This window comes from Mastacembelus armatus, chromosome 21 (assembly GCF_900324485.2).
Source record: "Mastacembelus armatus chromosome 21, fMasArm1.2, whole genome shotgun sequence".
Taxonomy (NCBI): Eukaryota; Metazoa; Chordata; class Actinopteri; order Synbranchiformes; family Mastacembelidae; genus Mastacembelus; species Mastacembelus armatus.
Window position 1 is genome coordinate 18,055,888 of NC_046653.1, and position 23,329 is coordinate 18,079,216.

The 23,329-nt window shown below is 40.1% G+C and overlaps 1 protein-coding gene across 1 annotated transcript in view; it reads right to left on the reverse strand.

Annotated features, from left to right (window-relative positions):
* Positions 1-17,440, reverse strand: part of il1rapl1a (interleukin 1 receptor accessory protein-like 1a) — a 109,800-nt gene extending 92,360 nt beyond the window's left edge. Inside the window, exon 1 of the mRNA XM_026295524.1 lies at positions 17,359-17,440. Within this exon, the coding sequence (XP_026151309.1) occupies positions 17,359-17,440 (82 nt within the window). The remainder of the gene's footprint in view (positions 1-17,358) is intronic.
* Positions 17,441-23,329: the final 5,889 nt, after the last annotated feature.

Consider the following 23,329-nt stretch of genomic DNA (forward strand, 5'->3'; position numbering starts at 1 on the left):
TGTCCAGTTAAAAAACATTTCAATTTCTGCATCTGTTTTCAAATGCACAACAAAGCAAAAGGTATATCAGGTGTACTGATATGACCTGAAATCAAAGACAGATTTATTAAATAGTGCAGCTTGGGCAATAGAGACCTAAAAAGCTACATAAACAGTTGATGCTTCCAGGCAGAATTGCCCCTTGTAACCTGACATCTGTAATTAAAAAAACAGCAACTATGACATTCATGTGCTTTTGAACAGCTGGTATTTCATTTCTAAGCAATTTTCTCATAGCCCTCCCCCTGCTCCCTTCTCTTCAAAATGTCACAGCAAGAATCAACATCATTAATTGTCATGGAGTGATATCTTCACACTACATCCCTCACATCCTTTTTTTCTCTGCATGTTTTCATCCCTCATCCTAATCAGCCTGGGGGCAAAGCCTGTGTCAGGCTTGCTCATCTGTGACTTTTACATGGCAACTGCTGGGAACCTGAATCTCACTCATATTCTGTATACGCACATGCATAGTTAAAGTATGAAATTCTACACAAGTCCTACAGTCAACATGTACAACTACTCTATCAGGAATGTGTGCTTGCATGTATTTGATTGTGCTCATCAAGGCAACACCTTGCAGAATTAAGCTGCATAAAACTGGATTGGCAGAATTGCCTCTTTCAAATGTTTTAGGGGGCTGCATTTTCCTGTTACACATAATGTTGTTCTGAATGCAGCCTTCCTGTAATTGTATGTAAATCTCATTGCGTGACTGTAATGATTATGTCCATCATTCCCTAATAAAATTTGTCTAGCCATTCAGATGTGGCTAGGCGGTGGATAATTTCAGTGTCAGTTAAATCATTTAATTGCTTGCCCTATGGGATTCATATCTGAACAATAAAGCTGATGAGTACACTGATGATAAGGTGGGCAAACCCACAGAAGTGATATTCAACTTAAACACCTTGCACAAATCGTACCATTTCCTTTACAAAGACAGCAGGTGGGTGGTTCGTTGTCAGACCAGGGAAATTAACGCCTCTTGTAGCCTCTGCAACATACTCAGCACCACCGTCTGTTCACTAATTGAAGGATTAACTGAGGCACGGCCTGAACACATCTCAGTCCAAACACATAGTCTTGTGCATGGAAGAATGGCACTGCTGGCCTTCTATTCAGACAAAAGATGGGAAACAACAACGCTGAGGAGTTTAATATGTCATTATTATGTTGTGGCTCTGGGGTAAACTTGAATCTGAATGCATTTTATACTACGTTGCTCTAATTTTCATCATTTACTCAGCATATACTTCTGTCATTCATATGCTAATGCTCTTATTTTAATTTCTTTTACCCTCCCTTTTACTTGCAGTATTCACTTTCTCATCCACCATGTTAAAATCAGCATTGCTCTTACTCCTCTCCCCCCGTCCTCTTTCTCTCGTCTTCCCCTCCTCTTTTGATCTGTGAGCTGAATTATTCCATCTTACCCGGGCTTTTAATTCTCTTGATTGAGCCAATTACCTTCTGGCTAGATCAATGTGGGAAAGGTAATGATTTAAATGGGTGCTGCATAAAGCCACATAACGACATCAATTGGTGCAAAAGAGAAAGAGAGGGAGAGATGGAAAAAAAGGAGGGGGAGAAGGAAAGAGCAAAGGAAGGTTTAGCAGCGAGAGGGAAATGAATATCCGCTCTTTAACACAACTGTGCATGATTTAGCATGTACATTTAAGTGCTTCATTTTGTGTCCCTGTGTCTACCTGCTGTATGCTACAATGTAAAACCATGCAGGAGAGGCAGACTGTACAAACCCAGTTTCCTCAGGGATTATCTAAAATGTATGGGCTCTGTGGAAACTGGGTCAGTCTGATCCTAAATGGTGCCATCGTAGCAGAAACCCACTAAGTCAATATCCTCACTCGCTTGTCATCCTACCTCTCACATGCACCTCTAGTTCATGCAACATGTGCAACCCTATGCACACACATTTACATACCGCACATGCACATGCACATAGTAACACACACACACTTCTCCCCATCATTGTGACTTGTCATCTCATGTTGAGTGAGTTGTCCCATCCTATTTGGCCTTCCTCCTTTATCCTCCTATCTATTATTGATGTAATGGAGCATTGTGTCTAAATGCAGCTCTGTCTGTGACAAGCACTTCAGCCCAGAGGGACCCAGGGAAGCAGGCCAACGGCTGCAAGCTCCTACTGGGTTCGCTCCGAGGGCAAGTCAGTGAGGAGATGAATGATTGGGCAGGTAGTTATCTTGGGTTTGGACTTGGCCTGACACAGATATCTGTGCCAATGAATTTTCTCCTCATTTGTATCATTCAACAAATCACCTGAAAAAACTATGACAACTACAGTGCCTTCCATCTACTTTTATAATAAAGCTGCCCTAAATGTCCAAATAGAATATAAAGGGTTTTGTTGGATTTTTCAATTATGCATATTGCATAGCTGTAATTTTTTTACATTTTTTAATGCATTGTAAAGCAAAATTTACATTTTATAGACTAATTAGAGGCACACAATTAGAGAAATTTTGTCCATGACTTATTGTTTCCTTGTGTTTGATGCATAGTGCAATGATAAAACATAATTTCATTCACATTTGCTGAAATTGTTACAGAAATGTATCTGGGTCCAACCCAGTAAGCCTGCCACTGTGACTTTTATGCAAAATGACTTGAGCACTTATTCAGACATGAAGCAGGGATCTTAAGATTGTGATCACCATCATATATATAAGAAGAGGAGTGTCTGAAAGGGGCTTACATACAAAAGGAGAGCTCTTGTGTCACTCCAGTTAAACATTGAGCCGGCAGTGGTTTAAGTCTTGAAAATTAAAGTTTGGACAGCAGATTGCAGTTCACTGTTCTTTACAAGAGGTTATTAACCGGTTGTGTGCTGTAGAAGTGTCTGAAAGGATTACGGTAGCTGTAAAGGACAGAGGACTAATGTCTGGCCCCCAGATACACAGGGGCTAAAATAACCAATGAGCTGCCAATTGCTGATCTTTATTTAATTAGCACTGTTTTAATTACTCAAAGCAAATTCAAAATGATTGACAGCAGTAATTAGCGTAGTGCTCCATCTTTTGTGTGTGTCCTGCCCTTCTTACTCCTTTCACTTCTAGTAAATAATGGCAACTCATCAGGGCCTGAGAAAATCATCACTCACTTGCTTCTGGGGAGCCACTTAGTCATTTCAAAATAGTGACAGGACCAGAGAGAGACTCCCAGTGAAAAATGAACCAAAACACCATAACCAAATAAAGAAGGCCACATTTCATAATAATAAGTTTGGTACTTTAAGTTTGGGATTCATACCATCTCAATTACTATTTTATTTTCCTTTTAGTATCAGAAAGCCACAGAAATAAACAACACTACTGCAGCTGGGTGGTAGGTGTAAATATGATAAATATATTCATAGATTTTTTCCCTCATAATGCAAATTTCTTTTTCTGTCTGTTATAACTGAGTTTCTTTGCTTGAAATCTGAAATGTAAATAGAAACAACAATTGTAATATAATTGTAATGTAATTCATACATCCAAACCATACAGTGATTATCTGAGCTGATAATGTACACCACACAGCTATGCATATGCTGTACAACTTATAACTTTGATTTGTCTTGACTTATTAACATAGACCTTCGTAACCTTTTAGTGACCCCCTGGACCAAGGATATGATGTGAGCAGAAGCAGCTTTTATGGTCTATTGTTATAACAAACAACCTGTCAGTGGACTTTAAGTGTAGTATTTGCATAATTGCATAAATTAAACCAAGTTGGACTGTTGAAATTGTGCTCTAAGAAATTGTAATTACAATTTTTGTAAATGAAACATTGAGAAAATATTAGGCAGGTTTATCAATGATAAAATATTTTCTTAGTTGCAGCCCTAATTTCAAGTGTGCATCACTGTATGTCTATTAATATTGATAAATGCTTAATATTAAGTTTATAGTGTGATATATAACTAAATAGTATAGTATGGTATGGTACAAGGCTCCAGTAGATCCCCATGAACCTGGTTAGGAATAAGTGGGTATAGATAATGGTACGCTACAGTACAGTTAGTACAGTATAATATATTATATTAAGAAATCCTGGAGCTTTTTACATTTTTAATCTACAAGGTTTGTGAGTATCACCCAGCAATATATTGCAATATATCACCTTCTTACACAAATTCAATTGTTTTCATTCAATAGTTCAGGTTCTTCTCTGTTATGCATAATCCTGTCAATAATCCCAGCCTCTCATTTTTCTGTCTACTCTGCAACCTCAGGACGTTTTAGTGCCTCTTTTTTCTACTCAACATCCAGTAATCTTGTGCTACACGTAACTTCCCACTGAACTGCCTTTCCAGTCCTGCACTCTACCCCATTTTGCAGCTTGCCCTGTCTCCCGCTCAGCTCCTGCCACTCGCCCTCAGATGGCATAATCCCTGTCATATTGTCACATTACAGGAGTTCAGATGCTAATGGCTGCACTGCTAATCCAGCTGCCGGCAAGCCTGGACCAGAGCCCATACCCGCTCTGCCCATCTCCAGAACAGCTGTGACTTGCTCAGTCATGCCAATGATGCACCAGGGATCACAGGCATAGAACAGGCAGGCTAGTGGTGGGAGGACTGGATGCTAAAATGGACCTTACAGAGAGGGCAGGAGGCCTTGAGATATGGTAAGAACTGCAGGGAAAGATATGTGCTGGGCAGGAGGAACATGGAAGGAAGCGCTACATTTACTGACAGAGCTGAAGATATTGGCTGGAGGCAGCATATCAGGAAAACAAACTTGAAGGTCACCGTGGAAGGGCTTCTTAGGGTGCGATAAGAATAACATTAAATAATGTTGGGAGGTTTAAACAAAGAAAACAGGCTGAATGAGAGACAGAAAGAAGAAAAAAGCTCAGAAATTAACCAGAGGGAAGCAGATACAACCAGTAGCTTATTGAGCTGTGGATGTGAATGAGCCTTGGCAGGCAATTATGGTCATTACTGTCTCTTACAATCTTTGTGAAATAGAAATGTCCCATTCTATGGGAGCCAGGCAATGTACTTAAGCTCTAGAGCATTTGGTGTTTGTTGTGAAGTTGTTCCAACAGCTCTTCCATCCATTACAGGAGGAAAATTGGTTTGCTTATAATCTAAGTATAACACCACTTATCAAAAATTTAAAGTGAATTAAAACCTTCTGCTTATCAATAAAACATCTGCCTGAAAGCACCGTCCCATTAGTGATACACAGGCATTCAGCTACTTAAAAATAATTCAGCCAATTTGGCTGAAATCATGGGTTCAATTATTAAAACCTACAGTACAAGTGCAGAGGATGGAGAGAGAGTCAGAACTGGACTGAATGTGTGATCAGGGATATGAGGGCTTTTTAGGGTGGTCACCTATGGAGAGGAGATGTTCTTCACATTTTGCCCTTCAACATTACTCTCCACTTTCTCACACACTCTCTCTCTCACACATACACACAACAATGATGAGCTTAAGTAAGAGTTGGGTTTAAGATACTGTCCCTTGGATGCTGTGTGTGGGGTGTGTTTGGGGAAATGTGTATGTGTGTTTGTCCTTTAGCTGTATGATGGATGACAACAGCAGGCAAATGCCCTGTTAATAGATGAGTATAGTACATCAAAATCATCTCAGGATCATAGCAAGCTACAAAATAGGAACTGCTCTGTTAATTTGATTGGTGTGTTTTGAGACAAAATCAGACCTAGAACAGGAATGGGTAAATCAAACTCCAAGACTGAAACAAAAATTGACAGCTATCACTAGATATAAAATCATGACACAGGTTTACAATCTCCAATTTTAAAGAGACACAGACAGCACTCCCAGCATGAACACAACATTCTCATCTCTATGTTCCAGTGTGTAAAGAGGGAGACCTTTGACCCCCATTCACAAACATGGGGAGGTCTGGAGAGTGTATGCAGAGCCTATGCACTCAGCTCTTGAGCACACACTGGTTCATCTATTGTCTGTATGTTCACGCTGTTGTCCTTTCATTAAACCATAAGATGTGTCTATTACAATGAAAACCCTTGAGTTATAGTGGTATTCACCTTCTATCGTAATTTACTTCCCATTCCCAAGACTGCAAGAGTAACAACAGGATTTAAAAAAAAAAAACTGTAAAGTAAAGTAAAGTAGTAACTGTAACGGGAAAGGAAGAAGATTTTAAGGGTTAAATATGAGTCAGTTCGACATTCAAAAGACATTCAAAAGAGTCTTAAAGGCCACCCACTGAGTACATTATATTCACACTCACATTCTACATCCACAATTGCATTAACAGCTCTTCATGACATCACTGTACAGTGTTAGGAGAAGCGGTTGGCTAAAATGAAATCTTCTTTTTCAGATGTGCTCACTGCGTTTCTTTTTCTTTTCAACGCTTTCCTCCTCCTGCTTCTCAAGTTCACTCAGGACTGCTGAGATGGCCCTGGGCATACAGGTGATGACTTCACCCAACACGCAACACCATAGAGAGGGATTCAAAAGGTTTTCAAATAGAAAAATCCTGAGAAAATTTAAATGAAAAGAAGATGAAGGGAAGAAAAGAGGAAACTTGAGTTCTTTCCTGTTATTGTTCAGTCTTTATTCCTGTTTTGAAGAGAGAGTCTTGGGGTCAGAGTGGTTGTGAATGTGTGCTCGGAAGGTTGAAAGGGAGAAATGCCATCCATGATTGGCTGAGATTCCCGGAGGAAAATTGGTGAAGCTTGAGGAAGTCTCTGAGGCTAATCTGTTATTAGCATTCAAAAGGAACTAGTGAAACTTGGATAGAAAGACACACACACACACACACACACACACACACACACACACACACACACACACACACACACACACACAAACATGCCAACATTAGCCTGAATGCCATATATGTGAATATTCTATGCAAAAACAAAAACAAAAATACATGGATGTGATGACATTTTATTATGCAAGAACTCACAAAAAGAAAAGAATAAAAAAGTTTGGTGTCAGACAAAACAAGATATCTGATATATCAAAAAAATTGTACTGGACATTTTTCATAAATTTCTGATGTGTTTAGCTCAAACAAGAAATAAAAGAAAATGTTTTTTTTTTAAGCCCAATCAATACGAGCTTAAGCTGGGGAATATGTATTCAAACTGTAATAAAACTGCTAGTAAGTGTCTGCAATATTGTGAATACAGTAAATAACACAAAACAGTAGGCTAAATTGCTTATCAGAAGACATGAACAGAAAAAAAAATTTGAGAAAATGGCCAAAACTAAGGTACCTTATTAGGTACAAACACACACACGCTGACCAACACACACATAAAGAGTTTGATCCCACTACTCCAGTGTATGGTAAACACAATGAGGCCTGTTGCAGTAATGAGGGAACCCAGAGCTGTATTGATCACATGCAGTGGATCAGTGAACCTCTGTCAGTCCCACAGAGCCCACTTTATGCAGCCAGAGAACAATCCTCTCTCATTTACCACTTTACATCTCTCTCCCTCACCCCTCCTGCCTCTGCATCACAACTGTTCTCTTGATCCATTTTAAAGGTTCCTTCAGTTGCACTCACTTTTTTCCCCATCTTTTGTTGCCTCATCTTTTCTCTTCTTTTCTTTCTCTTTCTATCCACTTCCATGTATCAACCTCCTTATTTATGTAAATCCATTTGCTGTGAGAGTGAAGCTTGCCTAATGTCCTGAACATTGTTGGATTTTATGCCATTTCTTCCTGGTAACGGTAGAATAATGAAAATGTAAATAGTGTTAAGCTGGGTAGCTTAAGACAACCTCTTAATGAAAGCAGAGAGAGAAAGATGGAGAGGGACAGGGGGAGAGAGAGTGTAGGCACTGTTAGCTTTCACAGACTCCCAACATCACAAGCTACAGCATCACGTATGGCAAACCACTGAAGCATGTATATGGGAACCAATGAGAAGCTGCCTTCAAATATAGCTTGAATGAATGTCCTTTCAAGTGAAATTTCAACTGGTATGCTCCAAACACTCTTCATGTATGATTTTTTTTTTTCTTGTTTGTTTCTTCACACTTTTCCACTTAATCTCAAGGGAGCAATCCTGGGCCGTAATCGGAGATGCTTCATTCTGCCTAGCTTTGACAGGGCTGTCCATTAGAGTGGAAAACCTAATATTTAATAAACACAGATGATATTGATATTACCTCTGGTTTTTACACATGCCCTTAACCAGGTGAGTGTGTGAAGCGGGGTGGGGGGCAATTATGTAAGAAGGCATCCAAGAGGGCTTCCCTTGAGCTTTGGGGAGAAAGGGAAAGAAAAGAGCAGAGGGGATAAACATGGAGAACATGAAAAGAGCTGGGAAATCGGGCAGAGATACACAAAGGTGACCGGTTGTGTGCTGATGAAAAGATTGACTCAGACAAGCAAGGGAGGGGGAAGGAAACAGTGACTTTAAACTGTGATTAAAAGAGAGGGGGGTAAGGCAAAGGGAAACATTCGAGGCAGGAAAAATAAATAAAATATAAGCTAGTTTGAAGCAATAAACATGCTTTGCTGTTGTTTCTAGACGACTTTCTCAACACATTTTAGTGTGTACTGTCACCTTTCCAAATACCTTGTGAATACTTTGTGTCTCTATGTAGATTGCAACTCTACATGTACCACAAAACAGCATGTGTGTCTCCCTGTTATGCTGTTCAACCTTGGGATGACGGCATTAGCACATCAGGCTGTTAAGTCAATCCCAGAGCTATTCAGCCAAACAGACCATTGGCTTGTGCTTTGATTGTAAAGGCCTGCCAGGCTGGCAAGTTAATCCTGGAGTGTAGCAAACCAATCAAGTTGTCAGTCCAGGCTCACCATCAATAACACATTTGGGTCAAACACAAAGGCATGGAGAAGGCCTAATCTTCTAAAGACATACCTTCATCAAATCAGCTATAAATATAAGAAAAAAGTATACACCTTTATGTATGTGCAAAGCGTTGTGCATTTAAAAGCTGCATTTTAAAAAGTATAAAATCAATATAAGGTTAGGAAGTTTGCTGGATAGCTGGTTATAGCTGCCTTTTTTTATTGATCGCCATCTGAGCTCAGGCACTTGACAACAGGAAGCACGAGAAAGGTTATTGTGCAGTCACCAGAACCACCCACATCTGCAGCGGCACAGAAAAATGAACTTCGAACAAAACAACTAGACAAGAACAGAAGGAACCACAGCAGTGAAAGACAAGGGAGGGTGCAGTGGCAACAAGGGGAGTGGAAAGAAAGTGAAATGCAGAAAAGAGCAAGAGAAATACAGGCTGATAGAGGGAAACAGAGAAAGAAGGACACCGAGGCAGATAGGGAGACAGCACTATTTACGGTAGATTAGTTGTTATGGTGATAAGCACAAGAGAAAGGAAGGGATGTAGTTGTCAGGGTGATGGGGCTGCACTGGGCTACTAATGATATGTAAAAATAACTGTGCTTAGAATTCGCCCTACCTTTGCAAAACACACACACAGCGCTAGCACTCATACACACACAAACGTGCTTAGATGAATACACACAAAGACAAAGCAGTCTTTTGAAACCGGCTCCTCTCATTAGCATTTGGAGACATACTGTGATCCCTCCCCCACAGTCTCAGCATGGAGCTCACTATTTCGTAACTTTTTGCTTAATGAGGGATGGTAGCTAGATACACACAAACACTGGGAATGGGTGTGTGTTTATTACTACGTGTAACACTTGTGGGTCTGCGCTTCTTAAAGCAACTGAATGCATATGACTTTGAGTGAAGGAGATAACAGAGGACTGTGGGTAATTGTAGTTAAAATGGCCTGAAGGGGTTTCGAGAAGGCTGGTCTTTGTAGTTTTGCTGCCTGCGGTGTAACCTCTAGGTTTTCCAAAGATATTTGACGTAATCATTGTCAAAGAAGAATCACACACATCTCCATATGCCAGGTGCCAACAAACAATATCTCAGTCACATCAATAACCATAAAAATAATTTAGACTTTATGCACCTTTAGGCTTCTACACAAATACATTCTGGGGGGGGGTATATTATTTTTCTGCCATCACTGGCTGTGCAGTATTAAAGAAAAGAATTTAGGGATTTTAGCTGGAAAATTTTACAGATAGGAATACAGACACAAAGCATCTGGGGAATTAAATATCACACCACATTTACAAACAGAGCACACAGCCTGTCACTATATCCCAATCATTTAATGCGAACTAAATTGCCTTGACGTCTATAAAAGCATCTAGTGGCACTTCTCCTCATTTACGAACATTTAATTACCTGGCAATCTAGTCCTCTAGTAGATATAAACCCACTCGCTCAAACATAAACTCGCACGTTACAGCAGTGCACATGATGAATATTACACTATATGTACTTGTGTCACAAACATGAATGATTCCTTGGCATAACTGTTTCATTATCAGTAAAGACCAGCACACATATATCACCGCACACATCCCTCTAATCATCTGCTTTGGAATATATGGCCTCCCTCCTCCACACACCACATCCATCACTCACAGACATAGATATAAATACGCACACAGTATTACACACATGCATGTAATCTTCCCGAATACACATTAAAAAGAGGGAGTAATATACCACACTGTTATGGCCTTTAAATAGAAACAAAGGGGATTTTACAGGCTACTGCATAAAAACTACTTACTATCATGCAGTTGTCTCAAGTGTAACCCTCCACCTGCCCTCGATAAAATCTTACCCTCGTTATGTACCAGTAAAAATATTAACAGATTTGTCATAGAGTTTCTCTCAGACTTTCAGGTATGAACAACAGTGGCACAAAGCAATAATATAACAATTCCAGTCTTTGACAGATGATACAATCAACAATTTCCTTGTTCTTAACTTTAGAAAACGAAATGATGCAGTCAGATGTAATCCTACACCTTTCGATAAAAATCAGTGTATTATGATTGCCTTCCTGTGCTGACCTGTCCCAAGGCTGTGCAGCTGTTGCAAACGAAGGAAAGGCTTCCTATCTACACAATGCACCATCCAGGGGAGGTCTGGCTCTCTACAAGAAAGCCATTTAATCTCCAGTAGTCTGCATGTGATCAATCTCCCAGCACAGTGTTACTGCAGCGCTGGCCATTCCTCATCATTTAGAGAGCGGTATTGACCAGGCCAGGACAGCCTCCGTGGTGCATTTTTGTGTGTTGTGAGTTTGTGTGTTTCTTTGTTGTGTACTTGTACATGTATGCTTATATACTGTAAATATGTGAAAATCAGGGGCAAAAAAGTAGTATAACATTCACGTCATCCATGAGTTGACTTGTTTCCATATTGATGTCTTGTTGGTTGATAGAGGTAGGCATATTCTCCACTCCAATACATCTTTAGTTAGACAGCTCTGCTTATTGGCTTACATCAAGAAAGCAGGCAGCAAGAATGAGCATAGCATTGTTGGCTTAGCAAATAGAGGAACCCAGTAAAAGCAAAAATTGCTCTTGACAATTATTAAACAATTCTATACAAACATTATTGAATATATAATATTATAAACATAAATTATTATTTTAGACAAGGTAAAGGTGTCTTGCACTAGAAATGAGAGGAATGAATGTTCAATAGAAATATCTTGGGGTATGAGAAAGATCTGACAAGCAAAGGCAAGGTCTCCCCCCACTTTAAATGTGTATGTCATTTATCCTATATGCCTGACAGAGGAAATGTATAGATAGGCACATTTCAGTTTTCAAGTGTGTGAGAATCTGCAGCAGTGTGATTTTTGAATTGCAAGGAGAGCACCTTGACAAATAAATTAACTGACTGACCGACTGGGTTTTGTTTTCCAGTCCATGCACTTATCATGAAGTTATTCAGGCATCAGTGCCATGGACTTTATCCCCCACGCTGCCTTGAGGCCATGTCAGATTTACAGTTATCCGTGACGAGCTCTTATCGGGGATTTAGAGCGGGTCTTTGCAGAGTCATCGAGAATATTGGCTGTATCATTTTTTTTTATCCCCACTCACAGAAACAGTAAGAGGCCAAGGTTAGGATATCGCAAGTCACACATGGAGAAACATTCAGATGAATACAACCACACAGTGCATACACACACTCCTGACATCTCCTGCTGGGATCATTGGGTAGCTATGCCCTGTTATATCAGAATATGCAGACAGTGAGCTGACTGCAGTGGCTGTGCTACATTAAAGCAGCAGTCACAGCTGGTACCTGCACTATCTGTTTTTACAATTATACTCTGTTTCTGAATTTAGTTTGGCTCCACAACAATCCTTACCCTTTAAAGGCTTTACTATTTAAAGGCCAAGCTAATTTCTTCAGCATGTAAATCAGTGGTTGTTTTACATATAGAGCGGAATTCAGCAGGTTTAACTGACTTTTTTGCAGTGAGGTTATCCTTTTGTTTTCATTAGTCCTTTAAATTAGAGTGAATAACCACATTACAAGCAATTAAATCAACTCAAGAACTCCTGCCACACATTTGCTGTAAGATGATGCTTCCACTGGGTTAAGTGCAAGACATAGAGAGACGCCCATTGTTATGTTTGAGCTGAGTGCAGAGTCTTGTTTTCCGCTGCAGCATGTTCACTCATCCCTGCATGCTGTGTTTAAAAGACATTATTCCAGCTAACAGACTGGTCAGCAGGCCTTGGATGTGTTTAGTGATGTGTATTGTCTGGCTCTGTCACAACATTTGAAGTGCATAAATGGACAAAGTCTTCATGCAGTGTTTAATTTTTTCTCCCTATGGGACAACAGAGGCTTCGGAGGTTGTCCCAGCCCAGAGTCACAGCTGTGAGTAATTCATAATCAAGGCTATAATCTGGCAGTGGGACAACACACGCTGAGCCCTGTGGACCATTCTCATGATGATACACTACACTCAACTTTTGACCAGATCATACTGATTTATGGTCAGGTACTGCATGTCCCCACGCAGAGTTCATTCTCCGCACCTGGTGAGCCACTGAGAAAACCTTCAGACAGTCAGGGCTCAACCCAAAAAATTGTGCAGCTGGGCTGGCGATGGTCCCTGTGTTTGCAAGAACTGAGGCGAATGTTGTCAGTCCCAAGTCCATATCTATGGAGGAACAGCAGTTTATTTTGGTTGACTGGGTACTATTGGTACTTCCCACAGTGATAATTTTTTTTGACTGATCTCTGCTGAATCTCTGTCTCAGTCCAGTGGCCTGAGCGGGGCACGTGCTTTGTCAAGCTCCACAGGGGTATGTCTAATTTTGCTTTTTCTTCTGACCCCAAACATGCTCCAGTTTCATGCACCCTGATATTCCTGCAATAGATAAAGTTAGTTATTACATGATCTCCCTGTATAGGTTACTTAGCTTTTGAAGTGAATGGTTTAACACACTAGTTGCACTTGATGTAAACCTAATGTAAACACACACACTGAATGCTGTTTCGATGTGTGTCACTGAGTTAACGGGATCAGAGCATCTGAGAAACCGAGATTTCATCATGTTGGTTCCCTGGACTGGCACCTTCCAGCTACACTGCCTCGACTGCTCCTGTCTGTATGACTCGTCTAATGTGTACTCTTGTCCTTAATTGACACTCACACTCATGATGCACATTACACATTTGCCAGACACCTTCTCAGCACATTCAGATGGGCACTGTAAAAGCTAAAGGAAACGGCTCACCAGGAACATTCAGAGTTTTACCTGTACTTGCTAACCCTAACCCTAACCCTATTTTCCATGAAGTTGAGGTCTACAAAAATTAATATTTTATTATTTGGCCTTAGGTCAGCCACAAAAATAGAGATCAGTCAACTGACTGAGAAATCTAATCAAAGAAAGACATCCCTGTCAAATATGCTGGATAGTTTAACCCGATAAAAGACTAATTGACTGATCACTATTGTCAGATTTATTGAATCAACTTGTCCTCTCAGCACTGCTTATAGATACAATTTTCCATCTGTATAGTTTCATGACATTCACCCCAGTCTCTTTGCTTAAACAATATTTGACAATGCAACGCTGTGGTGTGCAGACCACTGGGTTTTGTATTTCGGCTGAAAGTTCTAAGCCATAGATGGCTTAGATGGATAAAATGGCTTACTGGTGGAAACTGGTAATTGGGTTTGTGAGCAGACACAGACCCCTGTTAAAGAATTTTTGTCTTGTTTGATTAAAGTCTTTTTATGAGCTGATATCCAACAGAAATACCGGAACAGGCCTGCTTAGGCCTGACTGGGCCCAGTTGGACCAAGACAGAGACAGCTGGATTCTGATGGATGGACTCTGACAGCCTGTCTCTGTCAGATACCTGCTCAGAGTCCCTGGGAGTTAATCTCACACAATGTCAGCATGGTCTTGGTCGGCCCACTGAACAATCGCGCTGAGGTGTGAGGGCATTCTGAGCAGAACACCTTGAGAAAAAACCGTCATTTACAGCAGCAGAGCATGCACACTTTGAAATGTGGGTAAAACACAGCTATATATGCGTGTATGAATCCCATCCCTACATGCAGCACTCACACCTTTGGTTTGGGCAACCCATTAGTCTGGGCGATACAGCCCCAAGTGGAGGCTCCATTGAATAATTAAAGGATTTTGGGGTGCTAGTGTACAGGTTCTGGGAATGCCATCCAGATATTGGGAGGAAAAAATCAATTGTATAGCTGTTTTATCCAGTGTCTCTTGAGGTCCAATCAAGTCGATCCCTGTCTGTAACTATTCAACTATTCATGAAGAGCCAAATTCCCAAGTCTTTCCACAATCCTACAAAACAATACAGTATTCCCGTCTTATAGCAACGTCCCCACAAATAATTTATTTGAACAACAATCCAAATATTTTTGTTCTTTGTCTCAAACTTTCTTCTCCACTTCATACTAAAATTTTGTTTTTGACTTATAGAATAATAAGAACCAATTATAAATAACTTTGACCTAGGTAGAAAGCAAGGTGCTATTAAATTTTAAGTTAATTTAACAGCAGTCATGAGAGCCCAGCTGCTCCATCTCTTTCATCTCCAGCATATGAAGACAAACGTCTCAAACCTTTGAACTAGAAAACAATCACCCTCAAGAGGTTTTATCAGGTAATTAATCTCCTTTACCCCAGCATTTCATCTTTAACACAGACACCTGACCTTCATCTTCCTCAATTCGTCAGAGACCAGTACTGGAGAAAATAAGAGAATGAGGGAGAAAAATTAATTTGACGGGTGCTGAGGCAATGCCATTTATAAAAATGAAAAGTAAGTAAAAATTTTGAAATCTGTACTGTCCACCCAGACAAAAGGCAGTGACATTACATTGTACATTTACAGTAATAGCGGCTTAACTGTCATCCAGCTCCAACTCATTGTTTTACCTTTTTTTTCATATGAAGGTAAAATGACAAAGAGTTCATATCCCAGATCATACATTTAAGACCAGCTTGGCTGATTCTCTAAACGCCCCTATTTATAATCTTCCAGGCAAACCGAGGAGCCTTTCAAAGTGCCATTAAACTGCCAAACCACCCAGTGACACTCCATCACCTTTGACCTCTTTGAAGGTTATACTGACTTAACTCCAATCAATATTTGACTGAAGGACCCAGAGGACCCACTGGATTGAGCTGATGTGCTGTCCTTGCTTTGATCTATATGGAAATCCTCCACAGATTAAAGAGCACAACCACACAGATATACTTTTTGTGTGTGTGTGTGTGTGTGTGTGTGTGTAGACATACAGAAAAAAAAACACAATCACACATGTGCAACCACATTCATTTGCATGCATATGCATTTGAATTATTCTCCTGCTGTTTTCCTATGTTACATAACCATAAGACAGAAAGGTCGCTGTGACAGTTAAATGGCCATAGCCATCATATACTCTTAGCTAGTTGGATAATATTTATACAGTGCTAAAGTGCTTAATCGATTATATTCCTTGATCTTTTTAAGCAATTGTTAGGGGCAAGACAGGACTGCTTTTATTGATATGAGTTTACCCTTGTGTCCAAGCTTTATTTTCATCATCTTAAACAATTAGTTCTAGTGCATTACTGCCCATGCATAAAATTATCTATTAGTTTTCCGAAGAAAACAATCTACTCTTATCCAGTCTTTTATTACTGCTGGTGGTTGGTAATTGCAGCACTGTGGGCAGAGAGGTTTAGAATATACTTGTACAAAAACATTACACCTACAGTATGAAGCTATTTTGCCTCTAGAAGCTGTTACATGGACCATAGGTTTTGATTAATATAATTTGAAGTTTGTTTTCTGTTTAGTACTGTAGGTGTAAGTGTGTTTGTGCCAGTGACCATCTTCTTTGCTATTTATAGGACAATATCCATTGATAAGTTTCTTCTGTTTTTTGTATCTGTTTCTGTGTGCTGAGTGTGCTTTCTTCAATATAAAACATTTAGCTAAAGGTCAGTCCTTAAATCTAGTTCACTCATGTCTGCAATAAAAACACACTCAGACACATAAAAAGACATAAACCCTGGTGAGTGAGGAGTACACAAGTAATGGATTTTCCAGAAACAAAAACTGTTATCCTGCATGATTTTAAGCATGGATCTGACTAACATGTTGTATATGAAGTGCACAAAATAGCAGCATAATAATATAATATAATAGAGGTGTAATGACAGCTTGCCTTCAGAGAATTGCCTGAATCCTTATATGTATTCCTGTCATGAAAAATATGCACTTCAGTCTTTTTGTCTCCATTTTCCCTTTTGACATTTGCAGTTGTTCACAATTGGTGCTCAATTTGATGGTATTTTGAGCCAAAATGAGTTTTACATTAACACTTGGTGACCCAGGCACTGAGCAATTGGGTCATTTGGAAGCTGTGTCACTGTCTCTAGATTGAGGTAACTAATTCTAAGGAGCACAATGCATATCTGTTCATTATTTGACATGAGGTACAGGCAAAAAAGCTGCAATAAAGTCTAAATTGCTCAACAGCGTTCAACTCAGCTCAACTTTCATTCAACAGTCATTCGCTCTCAGAAATGGGAAGGGCATTGTTCCTTACAATTATCTGCCTATCATCTATTTGAAGAATATGTTTTTTAAGCAGGTAACACACAAACCAGTTCCACACCAATAGTTTTCAACTGTTTAGTGTACCATTTTGGAAAATGTCAACAATAAACAATAGTTAAAAATCTTTCACCAGCTCAACACAGTCATCACAATCAGCCACTGATGGTTTGTGATAACTACACGATGAAGTAAAACCACTAGAACATGTTCGCACACATGCTATAAACCATTGTCATTGAGGCATACAGAAAAAACATACAGAGGGTACATGCATGCGCATCAGACTGGAAGTCACAAAAGAACTGGAGAAACAAAGTGTGTTAAATACCTGAGCCTCTCTTAGAGACCACCTTTACACTCTTGGACAGCGTCACATACAGTAGGATCAGCAGAGGGCTGGGAGGTCTCATCTTCCCCCCGTCCTCACAGCCTGCAAAGATATGAGAGAAGAAGGGAGAGGAGGGATGGCAGGAAGAGGATAAAAAGAGCCATCAGTCACTGCTTGTACATGAAATCAAGTAGCTCCTTGTTTCTATGAGACAAGAGTAAGTGTCAGTGTAGGGGGATGTTCTGTAACAGCCCAAACACCACAACAAGAATATACACACTGCAGTACAACAATCTGCACACATACATCCTTGGACACTTGTATCAGCGTGCCGTTTTCCCTGGGGAGTCTTTCTTGTAATGATTTTCTTTTATGATTACAACTGAGACGTCTTATTATAACAGGGGTATATTTCATGAGAAACCATTAGCTAAGGTGCTGACGAATCAATAAAGAAATAATTACATGTGTAAGAAACACCACTTTTAATCAGCAGCTTCATTAAAAAATGCCGAGACCTTGCTGGGAATTTCAAATGATCACCTTATGACTCACAAAGACGCAGCAAAAATCCCACCTATATCCCTTGTGGATTCCAGTTCAAATGAATTGATGAAGGTGATTTATTCCATATTCAAAATATTTTCTTACTAAATGGCATAATCTCACATGTAGTAACTGCCTTCTAATACACAGCATTCATTTCACAGTAAATGAATTAAAAACATGTTATTAAAGAAACATGTAGAATGCTAATTGACAGCAATGCTCATCTAAATTAACCATCACTCTACCAGAACAGAAGCTTTCCAGTAAAATAAATACAAAATTTATAAAATTTCCAATAAAAAAAAAAAAAACAAACGAATAAAAACACCTGAGAATGAAATTTGCAAAAGTTTTGAATGTTACATGTGTTAAAGGAAAAGGTCAACATATTGATAAAATGTTCTTATTGGCTTTCTTTCCCAGAGTTAGAGGAGAAAGAGGAGAGGAGAAGACTAAGAAAAGGGGAGCATGGAACATAGCAAATTAGCCCAATGAACCACAAAGAAGAAGACAGATCCTGGCCTCTGGAGAGAGAAGCTAAGAGAGCCAGAGCCAGGAGGGACCCTGGAGTCTGTGGCAAGTCACGTGCACTCCAGATTAGCATAGCTAATGAAAGGAGCCTCACTCAGTATGTGTTTACACGACAGTTGCAAGACCCGCTCTGAAAAGAAGGCTTTCTGTCCTCCTCGATCACATTCTACTAGGAAACAGTGCTCAGACGATAAACACCGCTCTGCCAATAACATTCTGGCAAACGCCACAACTGAAGGATTGGCATGTCTTTGTTTGGCTAAAAAGCCTTTAGAAGCACTTGCAGATAGGGTGGTTAGTTCGAAATGTGTGTGTGTAGCTGTAGCTGTAACCCGAGGGTCAGTGTATGGCTGTGTGCAAATACAAATTTGAAAGTCACTACAGATTTTTGAAACCCTCAGTTTTAATGACTGACACTTACACTTGCTAATCCCAAACACTTCCTAAGACTTCCTGCAATAGCATCCCAGAAATTTAACAAAACGAGTACAAGGTAGGAACTTAACTTACACAATGACAACGAAATAAAATTGAAAAGTTATGAACACTCCAGCAAAAGAAAAAGAAACAAAACCACCACTTTAGTACCATGATATTTAGTTTTTCCTGGCTACTTACTGAAAACCAGTAGTAAACAACCTTTTCTCTAGCTCTTTGTAAATCTCTTTATTGCTAGTGCCGGCTGCCTACTGCACCTGTCTACAGTACCTTCTGATTCATAATTTGCTGGTTAACTGTAGCAATGTGCTGTCTGCTTGCATTTCAGGACTGTTTATCTTAACATGTCACCTAATCTAGTAATCATTATTAAAGCCCTGTTTTAATTACAGCAACTGAAAATAATCTGCCTGTGCAGACACCCTTGATTTATGTGTGGTTTGATCCTGTTTTACAGAGTTTTGTGGAACAAATGGCAATGGTATATAAGCTCATTGCATTATGGGATGTCCAGACTTATAGGGGTTAGAACACGCACCATACTCCCTCGGTAGGATTTGATTCTGCCCATGGACTGTGAAATGAATTTCTTTCTAGTTACTAGTTGTTACACAAGTTGATTATTTGACATGACTGAATGACTGGCAGGTTGTGACTCTGTTAGGATGAAGCCCCCAGCCCCCCCTGGTCACAGTCTGATTTGATACAACAATGTCCAAGTGATGTCATGCCTTCACACGCTCAGTGGACTTTGGGTCCTGCCAGCCATGACATCACCAGCCTGCCATCCTCACTAAGAGGGGCACTGTGCTTCTTGCATGACCCCCACAAACTCCAAACACACCTCGTCCCCTCGCATCTCCTCCCTCTTCATTCCCTGTGTCAGCACAAAGAATTTGTAACTGTGACACAGAAGCTCAAAAAACCCAGCAGCTCACAGGTCAGACTGACTTCTCATTGTAGCCTCCATTACAGGCTGTTGGTGGACAGATTGTCAGAAACCATTAATGTATTAAGCATCAGTCTGTAGACTCTGTACTGCCTCGATCTAGGCCATGTAAGAATTTAGCTATTAGGAACTTGTAGCATAAAACAAGCCATTTTTTAAAATCTACAATCAGTCCTGAAGGTTCTTTCATTAACTTGTCATACACAGAGGAGGCATACATGAAATTATCTACTAGTCACCTCTATAATGCTTAAATAAAGCCAGAAATTTTAGCAAACCATTCGCGTATTTAGTTTATTTAAATTCTACAAGACAAATTTCTCAATTAACACTTATCTGGCCTTGTGTAAAAGTATCTGCCTAGAAGCTGCACTGTTTCCAGGGTAACGTGGCAAAAGGTTCCTGTGCTGCTGAGCTGCCTTTGCTCAATGAAACTCTCCCCAAAACTTCTGAAAGCAAATTCAGATTGACTAATAAAAAAGAAGAGTGACTATAAAAAGTTTATACGTACTATAAAGAAGTTAAAAGTATAGTACAGACATGTCGTCTTCTTATAATATGACATTCTGGCTTTGCTCCTGCTTCCTATGGCGTCAGGAGCAGGTGTGTCTGAGGAGGCACACACAGAGGCATGGCGTGATATCCACACTTCAGTAATGCATGAAGCACACACACATCACCACACGCAGTCACACACATCACCACACGCAGTAAACCACATTCCATTTGCCTGCTGCTTTTTATCAGAGAATGAGGGGCATGGCCCAGCATTTCCTGCTGACTTGCTCTGACAAAGGGGCAGAAGAGTTTACTGTCTGTTGCCATTGTTTTGGGACTGGATCCCCCAGGATAGCTGTATCTCTTCCTGCTCTTCCCCTAATGTTTCCCAAATTCAATTATCACCTCACACTATTTGTTGCTAGCACACTCCCTCTGATGTGTGTGTGCACTGAACTTTGTGTGCGTTACTTTTTTTAATCTCTTGAGACTGTGCAGGTCACACAGATTCACAATTTAGAAACAGAGCCAATGCTAAAACTAAAAACACCGCTTTTCCAGCTATATTACTGTTGCTATGTGCCATCTTAAAACAGAGAAGTAAAGCTCCGCCATCTTGGCATAGCAAGCTGTGGATTATTGATCATGTGATTTAGGGATTTAATCCAATTTGAAGGCACCCTCGCTGTGGTATTTTGTAAAGCACATCTTCCTAGCATTTATTTGATGTGGCTCTGTAACCTAGCAGGACCGGAAATGCAGACAGTGAAAATATGTTGTGTTGCTTGTTGAGCACTTTTGCACTAAACATTCACAGTACTCCATTGTGTACCCCAGGTGAATGGATCATCACCTTGCATTCAGCAGTATGTTGCGACACAACTACAATAGATGCATAACTAGTGAACTGCTCTCTGTACACAGCTGTAAATACAAGAAATTAAACTTTCTGTCACGCTCACATTACAAGACCAAAAGTGGTTTTTGATCAATATTGCATGAGTAATAACTGCTGAATATCAAATGAGAATTTGGCAGGTGGAAAAATACTCTCCAGAGCATAGCCCTGATGTGCTGATATGAAGATATGTACATGTGATAGACTCATAGCATTCTCTATTCCATATCACCATGCTACATTATTTATGTGCTTGAGCAGCTCCTGGCTGACCAGAGTAACCTTTGATGCTATGGTTGATGAGACACATAAGCCAACTGGTAATGGTCAGGTTCAATGCTGGAGTCAAACACAACAATTAGAGAAAGTCAGAAGTAAAGTGAAAGTGAGTTTGTGTTGTTGCCCTCTGCTTTGATGCTGTGTGTCTGTGGCATTTGTTGTTATCCTTTTAAATTTGTTCTACACTTACAACATGGCATCATACATGCCAATGCATTCCCACATTCTCCTACATTATTGAGAATCACCACCACATGGCAGATTTATTTTATGCTATTTTATTCAATAAATCCTCGTTTATTATGGTTAAACTGGCTGTGCATCTCACTTTTTTGTTGTGGCCTGCAAGCTGGTCATAATACTGTGCAGATGCTACTCCCTCACTTTCACTATTCTTCTCTCTCCATCTGTAGTTTTATTTTAGTTTTGCAACACCACTGTGTACAGCAGCCCGAGAGATGAAGATAAAAAAAGAAAAAGCACCTCTGACACAACAAGTGTATCGGAGGTGATTCTGTGTGTCACTGTGTCACAGATACAATGACACACAATGGTGTTGTAAATAAACTTCACAGCACATTGCAATATTACTGTATGGCTACCTGTTACTGTGGTGGTACTATGTGGCATGTGTGTGTGCATGTGTGTCTGTGCTTCTGTTTGCCAGATGTGTCAGTGTGAGTCAGGCCCCATGCGCGTTGTTTTCTAGCAGTAATGCAAATCACTGCCTCAGAATAAAAAATAAGCATGGTGGTAGGCTGAAAGAGCATTTGTTTAAAACGCATTTGACCGCTTTTGACCATGGGCAGCCCTCGTTAATCTCAAGAGGCTGGCCATAGGTGGTTAGAGTTAACGAGAAAGGTGCAGTGAGCAATGCCCTGCCTCAGTTCCAACATGCACCTCTTCACTGAGTGAGATTAATTACCACATGATTCTGAAGCAATCCACACCCCTGCTGTTCTCCAAACCTTTCACATGGACACGCAGAAACAGTACATGCACGTAAAGAGCAAACGTGAACACATAAAAAGCAATATTTTGTACATAATTAATTAAAAGAGCTTCAAGGCTAACTAAAGCCATTTGCACGTGATTAATCAAGAGCAGAGCTCTGGGTTGTTGCGAGTGAGGTCTGAGTTCAGACACATTCCACCAGCAGTGGAGCATTTCCCTCCAGTTGTTGTTGATTGCTTTCAGCTATGTCCCCTGTGCCCAGGCCCATTGTCAGCTGTCCAAGGATGCCTGGCTGCCGTGACGCTCTCATGCTTCCAGTCAATGCTGCCTTTGATGGAGAGCAGGGGCCAACTCCTCAGCCATTTAGTGTAGACGCCCCACTGGGAGCAGACGGACAACTACTGACACATAGATAGACTAAAAACACTGTCAAACACAAACGCATGCCTGCACACAGGCTGAGAAACATATTGAGGTTTGCACGTACACAACAGTTTTCACATACATTCATGCTGCATTAGGTTCTTTCTTAATATTTGGCTTTAAACTATATTTTATGCATTTTTTTACAAAGTTCAACTAACTACTCATTTGTCTTTCATATATGTATTTTTTTTACTTATTTTGTGATTCTACAGTATCTTGTTTTTAGCATTCACTGAATTCATATTAGTTCTTCCAGTTTGTTCCACATAAAACACATTTAAGCCTTCACTCTTATGTACAGTGTTATGTATTCTTAACTCTCTACCCTAGCGTTTTTCTTTATCAGTCTTTAAGCAGCCTAAAATCCAGCTCCCACATATGTGTTGTGGGAGCTGGATATAAAGGTCAGTCTTTATGATGCAACATATTGAATCATGTAGCGAAGCATC